Source organism: Filicampus tigris, chromosome 9, assembly GCF_054856515.1.
Source record: "Filicampus tigris isolate MCC_2025a chromosome 9, RoL_Ftig_1.0, whole genome shotgun sequence".
Lineage (NCBI taxonomy): Eukaryota > Metazoa > Chordata > Actinopteri > Syngnathiformes > Syngnathidae > Filicampus > Filicampus tigris.
Window position 1 is genome coordinate 2,794,295 of NC_141225.1, and position 13,299 is coordinate 2,807,593.

At 39.0% G+C, this 13,299-nt stretch overlaps 1 protein-coding gene across 7 annotated transcripts in view; it reads right to left on the bottom strand.

Moving 5' to 3' along the window:
- cadpsa (Ca2+-dependent activator protein for secretion a) overlaps nucleotides 1-13,299 on the bottom strand; it is a 156,404-nt gene that overhangs the window by 41,271 nt on the left and 101,834 nt on the right. For 3 of the 7 annotated variants that reach the window (XM_086040112.1, XM_086040111.1, XM_086040110.1), the window contains 6 exons: nucleotides 11,091-11,247; nucleotides 6,521-6,662; nucleotides 4,041-4,175; nucleotides 2,669-2,824; nucleotides 831-978; nucleotides 471-485 (listed from right to left, as the gene is read on the bottom strand). In XM_086040112.1, coding sequence (XP_085896238.1) covers nucleotides 471-485; nucleotides 831-978; nucleotides 2,669-2,824; nucleotides 4,041-4,175; nucleotides 6,521-6,662; nucleotides 11,091-11,247 — 753 coding nt within the window. The remainder of the gene's footprint in view (nucleotides 1-470; nucleotides 486-830; nucleotides 979-2,668; nucleotides 2,825-4,040; nucleotides 4,176-6,520; nucleotides 6,663-11,090; nucleotides 11,248-13,299) is intronic. The other 4 variants (XM_086040117.1, XM_086040116.1, XM_086040115.1 and 1 more) reach the window with 2 other exon arrangements.

Here is a 13,299-nt window from a genome sequence, read left to right on the forward strand (position 1 = left end):
TTTTACGCTTAAACATTTTTGTAAAAGAATAAATGATCATTTGAATAATCATGATTTCAATTCTTACTAAAATAATCATGATTCATATTTTTTTCCATAATCGCGCAGCCCTAATGTGACTCTGTGTTTGGCTGGCAAAGGAGCTTTTCATTCAGCCAAAGAACGGCTGTCATGGAAACTCAAAGGCAGTGTTACCATGATGAATCCTTTTGTTTGCACTTGTGGCACCAACAGAAAAGCTAAGGACTGAGAAATAATGAATTCATTGTCAGTAATGGGAATCAGTCTCAAGATTCTGCGAAAGATGAGATGTCTCACTTCTACCCCATGTATATTCAATAATATCTACACATATGCTAATGATATCCAAACAATTAAAGTGGAGGAAGACAGACAGTGAAAACTGACGACTAATTATACAATTGGGAAAAGGAGGGTGTGATTACAATTTAATTTGTGGCCACACTTACCCAGGCTCTGACAAACTTTCACAAGACAAAGAGGAGAAAAAAAGCAGCTGAGAAGTAGAGAGCTGGAGGTGACATTGGCATTGCACATGTGAAATTATATTAATAATGTAAAAGAAATTAGGAAAACAAAAAATGCAAATATGACTGAGAAAATGAATGAAAGACCTTGACAGTATTAAGACAGTCACAAATGTTTAGAATTTAAACTATGAAAATATATTTTTCTTACCTGACAGATGTCTACTAAAGGGTCAACTAATTTAAATCCATTTCTATTTCTTCCACACTTGAAAATGGTCCACATTCAAGTTCAAAGCATGTGTCACAAGCTCTTCGCATGTTATTTTGGGTCCTACCTACCTCTTGATCCAGGTCCATGGCACACAGCTTGGCAGACTGGGCCTTGGCATCCACCATGACATTAAACATGGTGCAGATTGACTGCGGCACTCGGAAGTCTGTAGCCCGGCTGCTCCTTTGAAGCTTGGCCTCGAAGGCTGCGCGCGTTCTTTGGAAAAGACAAGTCACATTCGGGGCCTCAATACAGATTTTTCTAAATAATATAAGTCCATATCCACAGTTCATTCTTACATTACACTATTGTATTAAGTTCATGAACAACGGTTTATTGTAACTTATTCAATACTTATTAGACTTTGCTAACTAGTTGATGTTTTTCCTTTGATTTAAAATTGTATTGCCAAAGCTTGACTCAAGGAAACTCCCCAAAAATGTACCATAGTGCTCTGTACCTACTGTAAATAAATGGCAATAAAATCTAAATCCAAATAGCTAAAAATACACAGGGACTCTCTTGCCATGCTTTTTAAAAGAGGAAATCAACCCAACCATTTTTTTTTTCAAGAATTTGTTCCCAGCAGAACCACTAGTTGAGAGACGGCATTCTGATTAATATTGCGTTTGTGGAAGCAGCAAAATCCATCCGTTTTTAGCCATCTCAGCGGGCGGCCATTTCGTCACTTCTGTCGACTGAAAATGACATCACAACTACTCAGGGCTCAGGTAACGACCAATCACGGCTCAGTTTCAGAAAACAGGTCAGCCGTGATTGGTTGTTACCTGAGCCCTGAGCATCTGTGATGTCATTTTCAGTCGACAGAAGTGACAAACGAGTGGATTAATTCTTATTCCACAAATGCAATATTTATCAGAATGCCGTCTTTCAACTAGTAGGCTTGCATAGAACAGATTCTTGAAACAAATAGGTTTGGGTTGACTTCCACTTTAATAATTAAAATTGAATATATAACTTAATGTTCTGTTAATATATTTAGTAGAAAGTAAGTATGATATAGTTCCTGAAGAGAAGCATTTGAATGAAAAAGAGCACTAAATGCTTCAGAGGGAACATAAGTTGTTTTCCCATGTACATTTACTGACAGTTAATTTATACACTACATGGTTTGTAAACAATAGATCCAGCATATTTGTGGTTCACTATTTGTGAATTCACCACGTTGTGGTTTTCTGAAGCCTTGCAAAAATAATCTGAAAATGATTTTGTTTTATTTTCATATGCCGTGTATAACATTCATTAAGTAATTATCTCATAATATCAAAATCAATACAGATATAGAATACAGTCCTGTAATACTGTGTGTATGTGCTTTTCTTGGTAAAAAAAAAAAAAAAGACATCATAATTGAAGTACAGTATGAGCATTTCACTGCATGCAGCATATTTTGGTGCCCTTCTTTAACGCTCCTTCTTCGACTTCTGGCAAACAAAGGAAGTGCCAGGAAAAAAAGAATGTGAAGATGCTCCAGGTGAAGTTAAACCTCCTGGATATGCTCAAAGCAGGAAAGAGTTGGGTGCAATATCCCACCATTATGCAGTAAACGAGAGTACCATACAGGCCATAAAGAAGAATGAAACAGGTAAGATAAGGAAGACTGTAGTGTTTTTTCCTCAAGCCCGTTGAGAAAACTGCATAAAGTTGAGAGAATTATTGCTGTGTGTATTATGCATGCTTAGGTGGAAGCCGTTTATATTTAAGGGTATAGTAATGTGAGTTTACGTTATTAATATTGACAGTTATAAACATTTTAGGGGAATGTCAATTACTCATCGTTTGTCACTATTCACGGTAGGGCTTGGTCCTTACTGTAATGTGATTAAACAGTTTCAGTCACTTTTTCCAACTTTATCTGCTTGCATTCTGCTTTCTTCCTTTGTACCTTTTTATACAGGATTCAATCATATCACTGGACATGAGTTTCAGTCTTGTTTCCAGGTGTTTGCCAAATTCTTCCTCTGGCCAGTGGAGATCTCGGATGAAGGTCTGCAGAGCATCCAACTTCCAAAAGAGATCCTCTGATGTCCCTGAGCCATTGCTTTAAAAGCAAGACATAAAAATTTAGCATTTAGGTTTTACAATTGATCTCAAACAAGTGAGATGTCCATTTACAGTCCAAATTCGGAGCACCCACATATTCCACAAAATACATTTCTAAACACCAATCAATCGAACAATCAAAAAACACACCAAAACAAATGAGCGTTTACTATTTCTCCCTGATAGAGTAAAGTAAAGTAAAGCATTTTAATATGTATTTAAGATCCTAAGATTTAAGATTTAATATGTATTTAAGATGTATGGGGGCACTGAATTTGTCCTCAGGAAACAGGAACGACTCTTTGGGCAAAATGGAAACCAGCTGCAGGGAAGGAAGAAAGAGCAGTTCTTACCAGGGTCAATCTCAAACATTGCTATTACAATTTACATGGGACAACAAAAACTTTTTCTCACTCCAACTACCCCAAACACACAACAGCACACAACAATAGAGGGTGAAAGTGCCAGGAAGGTGATGGAAATATTCAACTTCTTTACAACATAGAAGCCAGATTAGTCAGCCACATGCTACTCGCCATCACAAGGCAAAAATGTGGCTTGAAGGACTGTATAAACCTTTCTATTTGCAACAAATATTTGCGCAGATACAGCACATTATGATTATTGTTGATTATTACAATACAAAAGTTGCATTGGCAACATTTTGGATACTTTAATTTATTTTAATTAATTATTAAGATTTCCTTCTCATATAAATGCTGAGCCGCAATTCATCTTTTTGTTTTTAACACACCGTGAACTTTAGTTATTTAGCAATTTATTTTGCGATGCAAATTGTAATTAATCAAAGTTACAGTGTTGAGACCAAGATGAATAAATTTAGACCTTTTTCCACCTTTAACCCATTAAGGACTGGTGCGCATTTCTACCACTAGAGTCATTTTTTCCCATCTATGTAATCTTCTATTTTCGCCGTGAGCCCCCACCAACCATCTTGGTCTCAATTTTGTACATGGTATTGGAATTTTTAAAAGGGATTCCTTTTTAATTCTTTGAAAAATTACATTTTTAATTTCCCGCATCTACTTGTTCGTGTTATTACACCATAGTTTAACATTAATACTGCACCTCAAATAAAAAGAAAGAGAATGCTCTGATACATGCTGGGCCAATCTGTTGCTTGCCATTTAGATGCCACATTTATGCCAAAGACGTGTGCATGTCTCTGCCTTCAAGAGGCAAGTAGTACACACTCTGAGTCATCATTTGAAGTCATCCAGTTGGGTGGAGAAAAGCTGGGCATTTGTGCAAGGTTAACACTTGGCACTGTTATATTTGCTACTTTGGGCATTGGAAGATTGACATTTGGCAGAGTGCTAGCTATACTCCTGCAGAGAAAAACACAATCAAAGAAAACAAAGAAGACAAATACTGACAGGCACTGTAAAAGTGACGCACTCATGGAAGGTACACATTACGGAGTTTACACAGTTCAAGTTAACCCATTAAGGCGCATGGCTAAACATCTCTGTAAAACCTAATGTGTTAGTCAGTAAACTCACATTTATTTACAAGAAAATGCAGGTATTATGTGGCCTTCGGAGACGGCAGAACAACAAGTACATCAGGAAAAGCACAAACACTTGCTAGCTGTCTCTCACTCTCTCTCTCTCACCCTAAACAAGAACAAAATGCAACATGTCTGGATAATTGACAAGACAAAATAAACCTTCTGATTGGCTGAATATTGCATTTGTGGAATATGAGTTAAGCAGCAAAATCCACCCCTTCTTTAGCTGTCTCAGGGTGCGGCCATTTTTTCACTTCTGTTGACTGAAAATGACATCAAAACTGCTCAGGGCTCAAGTAACAGCCAATCACGGCTCAGTTTCAGAAAACAGGTGAGCTGTGATTGGTCGTTACCTGAGCCCTGAGCAACTGTGATTTCATTTTCAGTCAACAGAAGTGACAAAATGGCCACCCCCACAGATGGCTAAAAATGGGTGGATTAACTCTTATTCCACAAACGGAATATTAATCAGAATGCCTTGTTTCACCTAGTGAGCTTGCATAGAACATATTCTTGAAAAAAATGTTTGGGTTGACTTCCACTTTAAGTAACAACAGCATGGTGGTTGTCTTGATTTTAAAGCAAGCCAGGAAATATTCGGTAGAACTGTAATAGTGAAATGCATGAACTTTCAGCCACCACATTTTCAAAGTGAGTACTTTTCGTTTTATATAACCCACAGAGTGAGTTTAACATTGAAAAATAAAAGATCAAGCGAACCCAACTTTATTCATGTAGCGCCTTCACAACAGCTGCAACTGTAACAAAACACTTTACAGAACACAAGGACCAAACTTTTGACAAAATAAATAAAAAGACACACTACTGTAATTTGAGGGTATCACATTTGCGAAAGCACAATAGACCTACAGTACAGTAGATATTTTTGTTCAGCGTTTGGCTTGTCATCATAATAACTGCCATTTGGCTTAAATATCGAATGAGGCTAACCCCGATTCCCTCTGGCTTTCAAAAACATGCACGTTAAATGAAGACTCTAAACTGTCTATCATGACTGGTGAGTTTATACATAGTTTAGATCATAACGTAAAACCAACTCAAAACTTTAAAACCTTTTGAATTATTTCAACTCAAATAGTTTGAGTAAACAGATTGCAATCATGCATTTAGGCTTAACCCATTAAAGACTAAAGCGCCTGGCTCAACAGCTCCCCAAATCCTTAATGGGTTAATACAGTAACTCAAACAACTTAAAGCGGACGTCAACCCAAACATATTTTTTTCAAGAATATGTTCCCAGCAGGCCCACTAGTTGAAACACGGCATTCTGATTAATTTTGTGTTGTGTTTGTGCAATATAAGACAGAAGACCAAATGGCCGCTCCCACAGATGGATAAAAACTAGTGGATTAACACTTATTCCACAAATGCAATATTTATCAGAATGCCCTGTTTCAACTAGTGGGCTTGTATAGAACATATGCTTGAAAAAAAAAATGTTTGCGTTGACTTCCTCTTTAAGTATTATAAAAATATTTGGTTTGACTACAATAACTAGAGTGAATTAAGTTTTACTTAATAATTATTACCGGTAATCAAAATTAATGTGAATGATGTGTGAAAGATGTGGTAAATGTGGAATGGTAAATGGGCTTCCATTGGTTTCTCACTATTCTACATTCAAAGTGTTCAGCACTTGAAGAGTTCTCTTTCGCCTACGGATGACACACTATGTGGAGCAATTGGGTCTTGGTATCTTTCTCAAGGACACTTTGACATGGCCCCGAGGGCTGCGGGTCAAACCCACAACCTTGTGATTGGGAGACGACTACTGAAACCCCCTGAGCCACGCCACACTGATGGGTAGCTGCATCGCATGATGACGTATGTGCATATTTCAGTGTATGCAATGGTGTATACAATGCAGTACACACTCACCCCTTGTGGCCATGTCCAAGTGTCCCGAAACGAGATACTCCAAAATTTGATTGTACTTTTAACAACTGAGTTACTACTACAAGTATTAATCCATGAGTTTGGTTAATTTATTTGGAAAGAGTCATTCTAAGTGTTTTACAGGTTCAAGTTATTCTAACTTATTTCTTTTTACACTGTTAAGTTTTGCAGTAATATGATTATTAATCTATAAATAATTGCTTACCCTATACGAGGATATAAAGATGGGAAAGGTGGTTTGCTTACTTGACAGGTTCCCAAGATTCCCTTTCAAAGCCTCTGTGAATGGACTGAGCAATGGAGGACTCCATCAGGTCCACGTAACGAACCACCAGGGGGGCATACAGGTCTTGCAGGTGTTTGTGGAACTTCCCATTGCAAAGGTTATCTGTTTCAAGAAAAATGACTGTGAATGTTAACGCATATTTAATCAGTCTAGGATCGGTGAGCATGATAACTGACAATTTGTGAGTGAGAATTTTTGAGTGTAAATTAATAACAGACATTTGTTTCAATCATAACTGAGCGAAATGAACAATTTGGTGATATATTGTGAAACTTGTCAAATTTGGTTCAGAAACTAAAACAAAAACACATCACAGGAGGTTGGTGATGCGACTTTTTCATGTCTTCTCACAGGTGTGACACAGTACTGCAGAAGGAGTGTGTGTCCAATCTCGGTTGAAGTTGTCAGGATATTTCTTAATTGGAACCAATCACACACACTTCCCCCTGTCTCTGCCAGCTTCCAACTGGTAAAAAGGCAACACTGACAAAGACCGCAGGAGATAAAATGGAGGCCAGTGTGTGCTAAAGTGATGGCTCACGGCTCCATGCAGCGTGCTTGCTTTTGCTCTCCCTCTCTCTCTCGCTTTGTTTTTCTCTCCCCCTCTGAGCATGTATGTGTTTGTGTGTATTGGCATTGGAGTCAAGGTCAGTGATACACAGTAGGTGCAATGTTTGTTGTGTTCCGTGAGTGCCACTTTCCCAATTAGCCACTTCAGCGGCTGTTGTCCACTTGGATGTGTTGTGTCCAGGAGTGCGTTTGCAGGGCTTGCCGCGACCCAAACACAACTGCTTTGGTCCTCATTACCTCCTCGAACAGGCAACCTGATTTTGGCGCTTGTCTGGTACTAAGGCTATTTACTGCTACATAAGTGCACTGCTGAGGGGCACTGGATCAGATGACCTTCTGTGGAAAAGATGTTTCCATCAAGATACAATTTGGGTAGAGTATGTATGTGGGTAACAGACGCCTATTGTATCTTTGGTTGTATCGTAGATTCTTTGCTGTCTGCGATGACTTCATGAACACATTTTTTTGGACTACTTGCAAATCAGAAATGTAATTGGTGAGCTATCATGTGGTCAGTGACACTGCAAGTGCCTGTCTATGCGTTACATTCTTCTAACGACTGTTAAAAAAATGCAGTGTGTTCTCAGTTTTAAACAGATTTTTTTTTTTAATGATTTGTAATTGCTCATTGTAGAATTTTTCCCTATGTCCACCTATATACTTCCGTATCTTTCAATTGACATTTTCAGTATTACAAAGTGGGGACCATTTGAGGCACTACCAAATGAGCAGATTTGTAATTATCTTGGTTACTACGAATGAGTAGATTATAATCGGACTTCTCCTTGACTCCCGGTTGACTCAAAGAAAAGGGGACACATTCCCCAGGGACAATTAGCACCCAACTGATTGAGTTAGAATCGTGAAGAGTGAAGCGTATCCTTTACAGGACCACAGACAGCTCCGTGGTGCTCCCTCAGGCAAGAATGCAGTTCATTATAGAAATTGCAGGCCCGCAGCAACCGTGGTCAAGATGTGACCATTATCTTCAGTCAAACACACACACACACACACACACACACGTTTGGTTGAATACACAATTCATCGTACATTTACAGTATGTTGTTCACACACAGAAGTATTGATAATTCTAGATCACATGTAGACACAAACTAGTGGCAGAAAAAGACACACCAAGCTCCAACAAAAATGGCATTTGAGATACTTTACAAAAGCAGCACCAAACGGCGATTGCTTCGATAAACTTGTCACAATAAATAGCAAAAACATTAAGCATTAAATCTGTGAGCAGTGGCGTTTTTTTTTTTTAATTTATTTTTTATTAAATGCAGTTGATTTAATTGTAAATATAAATACTTCAACAGTACTGTCATGAAAACACCAAGTATTTTGCAATTTTAAAATCCAATCATGCATCTATTTTTTATGCTACTTGTCGTCATTAGAGTCATCGGTGAGGTGGAGCTTATCATAGCAGACAATGGGCGGGCAGGCGAGTTACACCCTGGACAGGTCACCAGCGAATCGCAGTGCACATCCACAGTAAAAATAACCGTAGCACTGAGCAATGAAATTCTGACTTTGCTAGTCTCCCTCCACTTCTCCAAAAAATATAAAAGGTAAAAAAGAGCAATATGAAATAATGAAAGCTAAATAGTGAAGAAAAATGGGGCTAGACAATGTATTTAGAGTCTGTACAATTCAAAAACAATGCCAATGTATATAAAAAAAAAAAACAGTGTATTCGGTTCAGCGGTAGTAATAATTTAGTGGTATTGCACAGTGTAAAATTTCAATTTAACTAGATTACAAAAGAAAATTACTGATGAAGTGTGGTTGACATATTGTGATGTCATTTGTTCAGCGGGCCAATCGCGTGTTGGTAGCTGTTTTTTTTATCTTGTTCTTCCTGTGACACTCCTGTCGCGTCTGCCAGATGGGAGAAGTTTGAAACGTGTGTGTGGTTGATGTGTACTGTCCCTGATAATGTTCTGTGCCTGTGCCTGCTTTGTGGGTCATATATGTGGTGCAGTGGTGCGAAGGCTACTCCACAGATGTGTTGTGCTTTTTTTAATGACATGCTGGAGAGCATTCCAGTACCGTATGGTAAAGTTTGAACATTTTCACCCTGTTTCACAAGCGGTGCTGAATGCTGAGCTAAAGTCAGTTAACAGCATTCAAACATAAATGTCCTTTTTTTTTTTTTTTTAAGTGTGTGAGGGCTGGATGAATGACTGTGTTGACTGCATCATCGGTGGAGCGGTTCTAACGATAAGCACATTGGAAGGGGGCTAGTGTGTCTGGGATTTCCTTCTTCATGTGTGTTATGACTACTTCCTCAAAGCACTTCATCACTACAGAGTGAGTGCAACAGATTCCGGGGTTTTCCTGGTGAAGGGCACTTTGGTGAGGGATTTGAAACAGGTGGGCAGAGATGAGTAAACCAGAGAAAGGTTAAAGAAGGCTGTAAACACCTCAGCCTGTGCAGTCTCTTGGCTTCACTGATGGATCTACGTGGTCGCATTGGTATACGTTTTTTGTAGACGTCAGTATCACCAGACGCAAATGCAACGGAGCGTGCTCACTGCATGGGCCGTACCTCACAGTTTTTCCAGGATTTTTGATTCCAAAAGATATTGCAGCAATTGGTGGTGGCAATATTGTTGATGTATGTGCTGATGTAACCCGTGATAGTTGAGGCATTTTCCTCTGATACTACGGTCAGACCAAACTCAGGTGAGCATTTCTGGTGGTGCGATTCCATACTGTATATAATCAATGCAATTCACGCGGCCCGGCGTAAATACATGTGAGCGGATTTAACTTTTGTCACACATTGCCTCTCAGCAGCCAATCGGCTTCAGGAATGTTCTATGTCACACACAGTGTCCTGTACAGGTGGTTTTTGAGATTCTACGACAGTCTGCAGTGAAATCTTTTCTCGACCCGCTGAAATGCAGCATTTGTCTGCAGGTGTGCTCGAATGAAGCGGCCACGTCCGGTACAAACTCCCGGGGTCAAACTCCAGCAAGTAAAGCGAGGTGAAACGCTCACCTCACGTCTGGACTAAAGGTAGCATACATTTACGGAGCAGTCCTCACTCAGAGGGGCAGTCTGAATTAAACACAACCCAATTTGTAGTATTAAAGCAGTTCCGAACTTTCCAAACTTTTACAGTTTTTGTTACTGGGTGGTCTGTTTGAGGAGCTCCCTGTGGGCGGGGTAGAGGAACACAAATATGCAGTCAGTTCAGTGTGTTAGTTGCCCAGGTTGAAATTTTGATGTGTTGGTGGCATTTTGGCAGAACAGTTCTGAGGTGACAACGGTTGAAATCTCGCGCTGCAATAAATAACCACGAGCACAAGCACAAATGTTTTTAATTTTTGCGTTAATGCGATGTCTGTAACTTCATGTAAAAATAAGAAAATTAAAAAAAATGGACATAAGTGTTTTTCACAGGACAGCGACGATATGATGTTTCAAATTAATCAACACCCCAAAGCACATTTAATAAAACATTGAACATCCTATTTTTGACAAAGGGCGTGCTTTGACACTGCGTTCATTTGATATAAGACAACCCCAAAACAACTTGCAGTTGACAGTTGTCTGTTAGACATTTTTGTAATTTTTGAAAGACTGCCAGACAGTGTCCTGCAATGAAGGCATAACTGCACTGTAATTTAAATGATTACTAAAATGTAATGCACATTTTATAATATCAAGTGTACTACTGTATGTCCAACAATAAGATCCGGAAAAGGATGAAAAAGAAAATGTAAAAACAAATTTTGATTTGGAGCCACTAGATTTGGAAACTGTTGCCAATGAGTGACATGAAATGAGAAAAGTAACAACTATATAAACAAACGGATCACTACATCTTTTCAACTGTGTGTAAATTGTACCGTGTTGAGCCTTATTTTTTTTCATATTGTGTACTGAATCGAGTCCTGTATTCTGCAAAACTAGGTATGTCTTTCTCCTGCCCCTACTCACAGTCAATCCTCAGGAAGTCGTTGAGTAGTTGAAAGAGGGGGAAACTGTCCCAGCTGTCAGGCGGCTGCACCTCAAGAGCTGCATCCATGTCAGTCGCGTAGAGACACAGGAAGGTCTCGGCGTGCTCCACCATCAGGTCTGACCACCATGCAAAGGCCTTCAGATAGAGTTGAGGAGACGAGTGAGACTAAACTGAATTCGGCCTTATTTATATCACATTGTAAAAACAATACACCACTTTAGAGCTAGAGTACTTTTACCCTTTTAAAGTGCAAATGACTATTTTTGGTCCTTTTCCGCACCCTTTGTAAATGGTCACCCTCTTGTACCTCAGCGAGGTCAAGAACCATGTGATCCTCACTCAACCATTCACAAGAGATCACCCCACATCACAGATCACATGGTCACCCCACATCACAGATCACATGACCGTGATCTGAATTGAAAATAAATAAATAAATAAATTAGTAATATGATTATTAATTATTATTCCATCCTTCCATTATCTATACCGCTTATCTTATTTTCTAGATTTATTCTCTCTATTTAACTCTGGTTATGGCCCCCATAACACTCTAAAGTTAATTTTTTCAATTTCATAGTATTTCAATGAGTGTCCTATAAAGGGTTAAAAACAACCACACCTGCATACAAAGTGCTGCACAGAGTGAAAATCCGACATATATACTTAAAACAGTACAATAATAATACACACACGCATGCGCACACCTACATATGTACAAACGATGAAAAATTTTAATCTAGTTAATCACAGCTTAAAAAAGATTTGATCGTAATTAATCGCAATTGAAATTATCTCCAAAATATGCCATATTTTTCTATTTTTCTGTAAATTGTTGTTGGAATGGAAAGATAAAAGACACAAGATACATTCAACATACTGTTCATATGCATATGCATATATATATATATATATATATATATATATATATATATATATATATATATATATTTATACACTCCTGATCAAAATCTTAAGACCAGTTAAAAAATTGCAAGAATTTGCATTTTGCACTGTTGTATCTTAAGAAGGTTCTAAGTAGAGTTCCAAAATGCAAAAAGAAGATATGGGAACAAGAGACCAAATGTTTTGAGCATGCAATTTATTGAAAAGAACAATTTTACTGAAATAGGCTGTTCGTCAGCTGATCAAAAGTTTAAGACCACATCCTTTAAAAGCCCTAATCTGTGCAAAAATGTGGATCCCATGTCATTTTCTGTCAAGTAATCACACTGTCAAGACCTCTTGATGGGAAAAGCAAAAAAAAACTCACTGCCTTCGAACGTGGCAGGATTGTTGAGCGGCATAGACGAGGCCTCTCACAGCATGCCATCGCTGCTGACGTTGGACGCAGTAAGACAGTCATTTTGCATTTCTTAAAAGATCCTGAGGTTTATGGAACAAAAAAAATCAAGTGGTAGACCCCAAAAAATCTCACCGGCACTGAGCCGGAAGATCCGAAGGGCTGTCCGTCAAAACAGGTGACGATCCTCATCCCAAATTAAGGCCATTACTGGTGCTGACTGCAGTTCAATAACCATCAGACGGCATCTGCAAAGGAACGGCTTCAAAAACAAAAAACGTCTTCAAAGGCCACGTCTCCTTCAACGCCACAAAATTGTCCGTTTGGCCTTTGCAAGGGAGCACCAAACATGGGACGTTCAAAGTTGGAAGAAAGTTTTATTCTCTGATGAGAAAAAAAATAACCTTGATGGTCCAGATGGCTTCCAACGCTACTGGCATGACAAGGAGATGCCACCTCAGATTTTTTCAACACGGCACAGGGGAGGGGGCGCCATCATGATCTGGGGTGCTTTTTCCTTCAATGGAACAATGGAGCTCCAGGTTGTGCAGGGGCATCAAACAGCAGCTGGCTACGTGGAGATGTTGCAGCGGGCATCCCTCATGAATGAGGGCCCTCGTCTGTGTGGTGATTTTTTTTAGGAGAATAGCATCACTCTTTTGGATCATCCTGCATGTCCCCCTTATCAAAATCCAATTGAGAACATTTGGGCATGGATGGCAAGGGAAGTTTACAAAAATGGACATCAGTTCCAGACAGTGAAGCCATCTTCACCACTTGGAGCAACATTCCTACAAGCCTTTTGGAAACACTCGCGTAAAGCATGCCAACACGAATTTTTGAAGTGATCAACAATAATGGTGGAGCTATTCATTACCGAGTCT